The 10,073-nt window shown below is 34.9% G+C and overlaps 1 protein-coding gene across 1 annotated transcript; it reads right to left on the bottom strand.

Annotated features, from left to right (window-relative positions):
- Window positions 1-400: 400 nt before the first annotated feature.
- On the bottom strand, window positions 401-2,615 carry LOC109019661 (protein IQ-DOMAIN 14-like). Its single transcript, XM_035694523.1, has 4 exons — window positions 2,499-2,615; window positions 1,934-2,371; window positions 1,346-1,552; window positions 401-1,220 (listed from the first exon to the last, which is right to left on the bottom strand). Exons 2-4 carry the CDS (start codon window positions 2,342-2,344, stop codon window positions 525-527), a joined length of 1,314 nt encoding a protein of 437 aa, XP_035550416.1. The 5' UTR covers window positions 2,345-2,371; window positions 2,499-2,615; the 3' UTR covers window positions 401-524.
- Window positions 2,616-10,073: the final 7,458 nt, after the last annotated feature.

Below are 10,073 nucleotides of genomic sequence, written 5' to 3' on the forward strand. Positions count from 1 at the left end.
CGTTTGGTTACTACACTAATTTTAACTCATTATTATAATTTTTTTAAATTTTAATATAAAATATAATAAATAATTTAATTTTTTAAAATTTTAAAATAATAATAATAATAAATAATATTTTATCAATTCAACTCAACTCAATTTAATATTTAAACGTAATAACTTTGTTGAGTTTGTTATAGGATATGTCTTGGGCTAGTCAAATTTTGGATATATTTTATTTGTGACTAACTCATTACAAGTGCTCTAATAAATTAGTCATTATTCAGTAGAGTAGTGTTATACCCCGAGGATGTAGCCCGAGTAATTCTCCCGACAAGGCCATTTGACCCCCTTTTTTTTATATACTCTTAAACATTTAAAACAAAAAAACTCATAACATTATTAAAGAAATTCTTCCTTAGCCATTAAGCAATAAAAAATATTAAAAAAAACAAAAACAAAACAAATCCGGAAAATGTTTCGGACCACCTCTCGGTGGCAGCATTTTCCTACTCGATAATGCTCTAGCTTCAATCTTATATTCACCACCTTCTCAGCAAGAAATCTCTATCTGCCGGTTCCCTACCAGTCTCCGACGACGGCCTCTCCAGTTTGCCCATCACAGCATTCTTGAAACTAACAGCTTCATGAACCTGTGATATTTGTGAACTTGACCTTTGCATTACTCCGCTCAAACTGCTCCTCGACTCCAACATTTCATTCAGGGAAAGCCTTTTGATCGGTCCCGGTTCAGGTCTTTGCTTAGGAGCACTATGCGACCTTAGCTTAGCCTTAAAGCACTGAGTATTAGCCATGTAGTTCGGGAAATCGCTCCTGTATCCCCGGAAGAAGCTATCGGCGCAAACGCTCTTGGCAGGCGTGGCCGGGGCGGCATTAATCGAGTTGACGAAACGCGGGGTGCTTTGTGCGGTCGAGAACCTACATTCGTCGGCGGTTAAGCCCCAGTAATCCTGGTCATGGAAGTTCCGGCAATTGGGTATCGATAAGCGGCGGCTTGCAGGGATCGGAGAAAGTGGTGTTTGATAAGGTGGGTCATCACCAAAATCTGAAACTGAAGTGTTTGTCCGGCAAGATCTTGATTTAGGCCTGCCGGTATCGATCTCCACAATTTTTGGGCTTCCATCAATGGAGTTTATTATCGTGTCCAGTGAAGCTGAAAGCCTTCTGCCGTGGAATGGAGCCATACGCTCACTTCTAGTACCTTCATCCAGTCTCTCCTGCAAGATTATTATAGGAGCGAAAGTTATAAGTATGAATCAATAAATGCTAATGCAACCAAAATGTAGTACTATTCGTGTATCTTTTACTGGGTTTTTTTAAACTAGGGTTTTTGACTATTCACCATGGATTTTCGCGCTCGGACTTCAAATCTATTTGTTTCATTGTTGACTATGAGCACGCGAGCTTTCTGGGAGCGAACTATTGCTTGAGCTCTAATTAGTGCCTGCATACTGCGAAGAGTTGCAGTGGCCTGCTTCCGCACTAAATACCCTCTAACTAGTGCCTGTAACTTCACCAGTCCTTTTAGTGCTCGCAGCGCTTTTCTGGCCTGTTCAGAATCCAAGATCCATGGAAAAATCTCAATTTACAGATATTCAAACAAAACAGATTTCAAAATCAGAAATTTAATCTGAGCATTTATGACCTACCCAGTTCGAAAACAATGCTAATAAGGATGAATGACAATAAAGTATTATGACTTTGTTTTTTTAGCAACAGACTTTTAGATATATCATGTAAGTTGCAATTTACAGAAAGTAAGTGAAACCCATACCAACTTTCTTTTTCTCCATTCTCAATGATTTCGTTCATGAGGGGCAAAACAATTCTACATATGTAAACAACCAAATGATCTTAAGAAGGCTCCACTGACAACAATATCCAAAGCAAGTAAGTAGCTTTTGTCCACAATTAGCTAAGATCCACTTACCAAATATCCCCTAAAGATGGTCTGAATCTTCACAGAAGCCCAACTCTCACGTTCACCTCCAAACATGTTCATGGAGCCCCTTCTTTGGCTGGTAAGCCTGACAACCGCCACCGCCGCCTGCGCAGCAGCAACGGCTGCATCAGCGGCTGCCGCCGTGGCTTCTGCCACCGCAATTGCATGCTTGTTCTGCTCGCTCTCTGATTCTGTGTAGTATGATTTTAGCCAAGCAGCCTCGGCGGCCGATATGTTCGATGGTATAGTCTCCGGATTATGAAAAAAGTGATCTCTAGAGTCTCTGCCGGAGTTTCCAAAAGTAGTCCGTTTCTCTTCTTTCCGGTCACTAGAATTAGAACACTCTTTCTCCTTCTTTATCCAGAACAAGCCCTTAAGCCACCTCGTTGCTCTACCCATGATTTTCTCCGAGTTCAAGGCCAGGTACTGAGAAAACCCAAGAACCGTTACAAAGAGAAAATAATGGTTTAGAAGAGTGGAATCTGTAAGAAAACTAAAGACGTTTTTTAAGACAAAAAGGCTGTTAACAGGGTTACAACTCACGAGTCACAACCTTAATAGGCTCTCTCCATTGTAGAACAGATTTTTCAAAGAAGAAAATGTTTAAGAAACTGTCGATATTAGGGAAAAGGGTAAAGTTTTATAACAAAAACGAATAACTCGTTCAGAGAAACTCCATTTTCCTTTTTTCTTTTTGAAAAGGGTGTATGGAAAAACTAAAGGAGCGAGAAATTAAAAATCATTAATATGGAAAAGGTTGACTATGTATATAATAAACTTACGACATTACTATTTTTTATAAGTTATTTTAAATTAATCAATGCAACTGAGTCGCTTAATTTATTAAAATATAATTTTAATTATACATAATTATCATTTATTTTAAATAGAATTATTATAAAGTAATTATATATAGACTAATTTTAAGTTTATCATTCTTGAAAACTGCATTTTCTGTCTAATTAAGCTCTTGTCCTAGTGCAAGATAATATAATTGGTGCCTATTTGGGGTACAGCTGGTGGCTCAACAATGTCCAAACTCTACTTCTTTTGTTTCATCTCTATTTCTCCCATCACGAAGAACCTTTGTCTATGCCTGATTGAATTTTGTTTGCTCCCCGCGACAAATATTAATAATTAAAGAAAAATATTTTAGTCACAAAGAGATTATATAAAAATAAGTCTATAAATTGATATAACTTGATGTAATACATCAAATTATAAAATTGTCTTTATTATAAAATAGATCTAACGGATTTTATAAATAATAATACTATGTATAGTTCCCAAATAGAGACTGTTCATACAAGTCTGAATAATTTTATCTTTAAAAATTTTTTAAAATTACAATAATATCTCTCTCAAATTATAATAATTTTTATTTAATAAAATATATAAATGGATATACACATACAACCCTCACTTAAAAATTATGAATAAAATTTATCTTCTATAAAATTACGTTAATTTGTATAATCTCCTTTGAATATATAGAATCAAAATCTCCAAAAGGCTGCTCAAGCTTAAGCTTGGTCGCATATTTTCTCTAATTAAACTCTCTCTCTCTCTCGTACTGGTGATCTGGAGAGACGTGTCCTCGAAAAGAAATGTCCTACTCAGCCTCTGACATTAATCTCGTGAAAGCATTGCATTCTTACATGTATGTCTCATAATATATATGAACGCTAGCTTTCTCTTTTTAAACCAACTTTCATCCATTCTCTGCAGCTGTTTCTCTTGCTTTCCCTTTAAACTCTAGCAAATAAATGCAACCAGTAAATTAAATACCATATATTTTAATTCATAATTTTCATTTTTCATTGCATGATCAGCATTATCGTTACCCTCTTATGAGCTGGCCGGATAGCTAGATAGGCTTAATTTGTGACAGCTCAGGTAAAAGAGAAACAAATCATAATCATATATATATATATATATGCAGCCTCTCTGCATGACATGTGCTGTTTCTGTATTGTTTCACCATTAAAGCAGAGCCAACGAGATAGAGATCATAACTTTTTCTTGAATAATTTTCGTGCCGCTCTCTGATCTGCCACATTGAAAAACGGCCGAGGGTTCCAAAAAGATCTCTAGGGACGTTGGTGTGGCATGCAGCATCTAACAGTGATTTTCAGAACTCTTTAATTTCCTCTTTCACTGTTTCCTGTTCAATGTTTCTTTCAATTATTTTGCGGTCTAATTGAACTCTACGGTCAATTCTTTTTCCCTACGCCTTTTCTCTGCGACTCTCTGAGACGAAAAGCTTAAAGACGATAATAAAGTTTCCCATATATATATATATATATATTGCTAGCTAGCTAGCTAGCTACGGACGCTCCTACTCTAACCAGTGGCGAGGACCAAACAGATTTATGTCATTCATCTACTTTTACGGAAAATGTCGGAAAATATTGGAAAAAAAAGAGAGAAATTATCTATAAATTATAATAACTTGATATATATATATATATTAAAAATGTTTGTTGCAAGCGCATGGTGCAAACGGAGTTAACGTGAAGATACTTGATGAGAGAGAGATCGAGCTGATGGAATTGATGAGAGAGAGAGCTGATGAGAGAGAGAGACGACCCAAGGAACGAGAGAGTTGATGAGAGAGCTGATGGAGAGAACATGTGCGTTTAGAAAAAAAATAAACAATTCATTTTAAATCTGACGTGGCATGGACGACTGCACACCGGTTATATCTACCGACTGTATATAGAAGAACTGTATATATATATAGAGTGTGTTAAATTATAAATTCTTTTTTTATTATAAAGAGGGGTGTTAATGTCACAAAATAAAACTACAAGAAAAATGTCATTTTCTAATGACGTAACTAGTCGTAAAAAATGTCAAAAATTGCCGCAAATAGAATTTCTAATCGGTTTTTCATTCGATGCACGTTGGACACTAATGTTTCTTTACAACTGTTTTTTAGCAACAATTTCAAATAATCATAGAAAATAAATACAATTTCTAACGATTTGAAACTGCTACAAATAATTCTTACCAACGTCAGGAAAAACCCAACGGATGATCATATATCATCGTTAGGAAAGATAATTACAGGAAAATTAATTTTTTCACAAATGTAAAAAATTACGTCGTAAAAAGCAATTTCTCTTTATTCAATGTTCATTAAAATCATCGTTAATGCATTTTTATTACGACTCATGGCCGTTAATTTCTCCATGACTTTCACTACAAAAATATTTTTCCAACACTTTTCCTAATGTCGAAATTATGACTACAAGCTGTATCAACTGTAATAATTTTCAGCCACTAATTTGGTAAAAAGGCCAAAAATACTCACATGTTCTATCAACAGTGCATTCAATTGCCGATTTCAATGTCCTTTTTAAGTGGCCTATTTGTGTCGTAATTATACATTTGTCGCTGGAAATGCTTATTTGCATCGACTTAAACTTTTCACTGCAAATAAAATTTCAGCATATACTCCCAAGTAATTTTAGGTCTATTGGTTACTATAGCTAAATAATACGCCGGTAGACTAATTTACTTATCGACACAAATGAGTTTTTCTGGCAATTATTTTCTCCTCTCAAACAAACATCAACCTAGCCTTTTTATATGTGTGTTTTTCCAACCCACTAGGAGTCAAATATAGAAATATGTGTTTTTTAAGTCAGCATTTTCAAGTCCTATCAAATTTTTCCATAACCTTAAAATTCCACAACTATCCCAAAACACAAATCCAAATTCATTCTCCAAAATTCCTGCCAATATCAACAAACTGTAGTGCACAATTACTCCATCTAATAGATAGATCATCAATTTAAATATGAGTTAAAGAAAAACTGAACAACAAATCCACCAACATAGACAAGAGATAGGATCCACATGAACATGTACATGTGCCAAACATAATCGATAAAGTGCTCATTCATTCAGCCATGTGTCAAAAAACATGAGTTCATACATTGTTTTTGGATACACAGCAAGCCACCCTATTAGAAGCAATCCATTAGTTACACATGTACTAATGTACACACATTATATACTGGTGCATTCATTCAACCAAGTAATATATATCTCTTACAGATTAAAAGTAAACTTTAAGAACATCAATTATGGGCAGCAATAACAATATAACTTGTAGCAAAGGTGGGTGAATTTCATCAACATCACTTCGACCACATTGTTGCAACTCTATCTACTACCATCAACCTCAACTTTAACATCTCAGGCCCAACAATTCCATTAGTTGCTTTCCAGCCCACCATGAAAGAGTGTTGATATACAGCATGTACATCATCCACTATTGCCTTTGGTACACATCAAACAAGAGGCACTTCCATTTTTGTAGGTGATATAAAGCTCCATGCATTTGAGTATAAAACATCCAAGAAAAAGATAAACAAACATTGCCAAATTTCTCTAACAAGTGGACCTATAGTTTAACTTCTATGAATAACTGGAGTTTTACAGCTAATGCGAAGGGAGTGACTATAACTGTCTAGACTCACATACTACCATTCATTTTGGAAAATACAACCTCGATTTCCTACCAATAAAAGAAGGCAGCCCTATTAGCAATCGCTTGTTCGAGCCATCAAAATCTGACCAGTTAACTCTTTAGACAATTTGTGATACTTTCCTTATCACTTACTCACACTCATTAGAAAATGTGAATTAGTTCATGTCATCAATGTATTTTACACCCAACATATTTCATTGATTACACGACAATTCAATGAAAGTGGGGCGATTGGAATTAGTTTCTATAAAATAAACACAAACAAATGTAAATTATTTACCAACTGATTTTCCCTAGTATCATTTGTAAATACCTCCCAACATAATTATGCCACTCACAGCAGCACTTCTTGGATATCTTGGCAGTTTATGCCTTCTATGAGTATAAATAATGAACATAAATTTCCCAAGGTCCAATATATAGTCACTTTGACAATCAAATAGTTATATTATGTAATAGACAATCATGCTAGTTCAAATTACCAAGTCTGTGCAATCACCTTCTCTCCTCAATTTGGCTGCATTTACCAAGTTTTTTCATTGGGAACCATGTTTGTGCAAGTATCCAGCAATGCTCAGACTGGTATACATATGAATTTTCTATAGGATTGGAAGTAGCTCGACATTAATACAAACTATTTCAAATCATATATATTAAGGTCCACTTTATGATAGCACATCTCTCACCAATTGGGAACATCAGTCAATTTGCACTTTGGATTGAGTTTGTGCCTCTCGTGAAATTTTTAATACCATATCTACAAACACATTACCAAATCAATGAAGCTTGACATGCTATCAAATATCATACTCCACAACTATTTGGCACACCATTGTATTTTTTATTGTGGTGGAAATTTTTTATACAATACAACACATTCACAATATTATAATTACAAAAACTTCCATATGCCGTCATCTGTACGCCGTTGGCTATTTGTCTTCTAAACTTTGAGGACATGTTGTCCCTTGCAGTAACATCACATACATTAAGAAAATGGTTAGTGAATTATTATGGTGTTTATTGCAATCAACAAAAGTTGTCATCTATAAAGAACTTGCTGAATTACACCATTTCATACTTTGGCGATCCCAGCATGTCATGCACTTTTCATTCCCACATCTGAATTCAAAATACCCCACCACCATTAAGTTATTATGTACAAATTCATTAGAAATCATATGTTGATATAAAATTAACAAGTGCATTTACAATATTGAAGCATGTAAATGGACCAGGAAGTAATGGGTAGTGGCCATATTATTGGTGACTAGGTACCATAGAACAATGTCCCAAAATGAAAAATTAATGTAACCATAGAAAACACATTCTCAACCGAATACAAGAACAATACCTTCCATCCATTTACAGTAGGTGGCCTAGTTTGACACTGGCTCTTCATCTGTGAATAGATATTTCTCTTCTGGATATTTCTCATCACCATAACTTTCTTCCACACAGGTGACGATCTTGACATTGTTGATAAATTCGGCTGGTTTTCTTCCATAACTACTCGTCTCAATGACTTCTTGTGCATTAATATACGTGGGTTCTATATCAGTTCGACTCAGTTGAGTTGAGACAGGAAAATCAGCACATTGGATAGGTGTTTAGTGATATGAGGATTCATCTTCTTGATAGGCATCATCGTCACTTGATTCACAATCATCTTCTTCTAACAAAGACCCTAGTGGGATGTCATATACATTCCTATTAGTGAGCTTTTATACAATACACCAACTATCTTTCACCCTTAAGTCTTTTATGTAGAAACATTGGGAAGCTTGGCAAGTCCATACAAATGGTTCATTCTTATACCAAGTCCTATCCATATTGACAAAAGTCATATGATGATCTACTCGTACCACTCGTTTTGGATCACCAGCGTCAAATCATTCACATCTGACCAAGTACACACGACGCCATTTCATATAGTGTAACTCCACGACATCATTGATAGCACCATAAAAGTCTATATTATTCGACTGATGATTATCAATTACCAATATACCTGAATTTTTTATACGTCAATATTGTTCACGATGCTTCGTATGAAACTTTTTTTCTATTTATAATGCAGTCAGTGTATGAAGCAACCAAACGGTCAGAATTGCATGCTAACGTATATAGATCAGCCGACACATTCAGTGGGTTGATTGTTCTCTACTCTTGAACTTATCACAATATTTTGACAAATCACCATTTATAGTTTCATTGTAATAGTCATATTATGCTCATTACATGTACGAAAAGAGTAAGATAACTTACACGTTTCTTAAACCATGTTGGAAATTCATTCTTATACGTGTGATCGACAAAATTTGGATTATTTTCCTTACATTTATCGTAGTGCTAGCTGCACATAGAGTGCAAAATTTCATAACATTTACATCAAATTTGGACATAGGATATGCAACATAATACATAGTATTCCAAGAAGAAATAAGTAAGTATTCCTACAACTTGAAGTAAGTATTCGTAATTGAGAAGTACTTGATGCATACTTTAGGTAGGGACCAATCTCTGTGCAGTTGTTAAGCACGTACTAGCAGGCTGAGGTAAGGAGCTTATAATCTAATTGCACATCAGATGTTGTATCCAAGGGACAAACTTTCTGGCTAGAAATTGAGAAACCTTCTATAATATCCTCTTCTCGGCCATCAATGTTGCGGTGTGCTCAATTGAACCTCCTCTCAACATCTTGCAGATACATCTAGCAAAATTTCAAGCATTCGAGGTAAATGTAGGCTTCCACTATTGATCCTTCTGGGCGGACTTTATTCTTAACACACCATATGAATTTTTTGAGATTCCTTTCAATTAAGTACAATTACCTGTATTGAACTAAACCTGCAAGAATAGTCTAATGGGGCAAATTGATAGTTAGGTGCACCATCACACCAAAAAATGAAGGAGGGAATATCATCTCCAATTTGCATAGAATGATTACGATATCAATTTGAAATTGGGATAGACGGTTGATATCTAGTGTTCGTCCATACAACTCTTTAAAGAAATTACTAAGTTCAGTCAAGGCCAATGCAATATCTTTGCTTAAGTACTCACCAACAGCATTTGAAGGTAGTCTTTGCAAGAAAACATGGTTTTCAACCTTGACATTTTGCAATCACATACAAAAATACTTCGAGAAACATTGGCAGTGAACCCATCAGGAAATTTTACATCAGACGACCACTCATAAAATTTATGCCTCTCATCTCTGTGTAATGTATACAATGCATGCGGCATGTAACACCACTCACTTTGGTACTTTAAGTGTAATTCCATTTTTATACTCAAGCTAGCTAGATGACACTGTATATTGATTTTATTTTCAGTTTTTCTAAAAGTATTCATTAAAGTGTCGAAAATGTTATCGAAATTGTTCTTCTCAATATGTATAACATCCTGATTATGTCAAAACTTAAGTGTTGACCAATAAGGTAACTTGAAGAATGTGATATTCTTCGTCCAGTTCAACTCTTCAATAGTGCATTTTTTCTTCGTATGAGACTTACTAAATTACACATTCCTAACAATATTTAGTTGACTTATAATATCTGGTCCAGTTAACACCCTTGGTGGCATGTGGTGATTTTCTTTACCTTTGAACATACATTTTTCTCA

Source organism: Juglans regia, chromosome 10 (assembly GCF_001411555.2).
Source record: "Juglans regia cultivar Chandler chromosome 10, Walnut 2.0, whole genome shotgun sequence".
In the NCBI taxonomy this organism is placed as follows: Eukaryota; Viridiplantae; Streptophyta; class Magnoliopsida; order Fagales; family Juglandaceae; genus Juglans; species Juglans regia.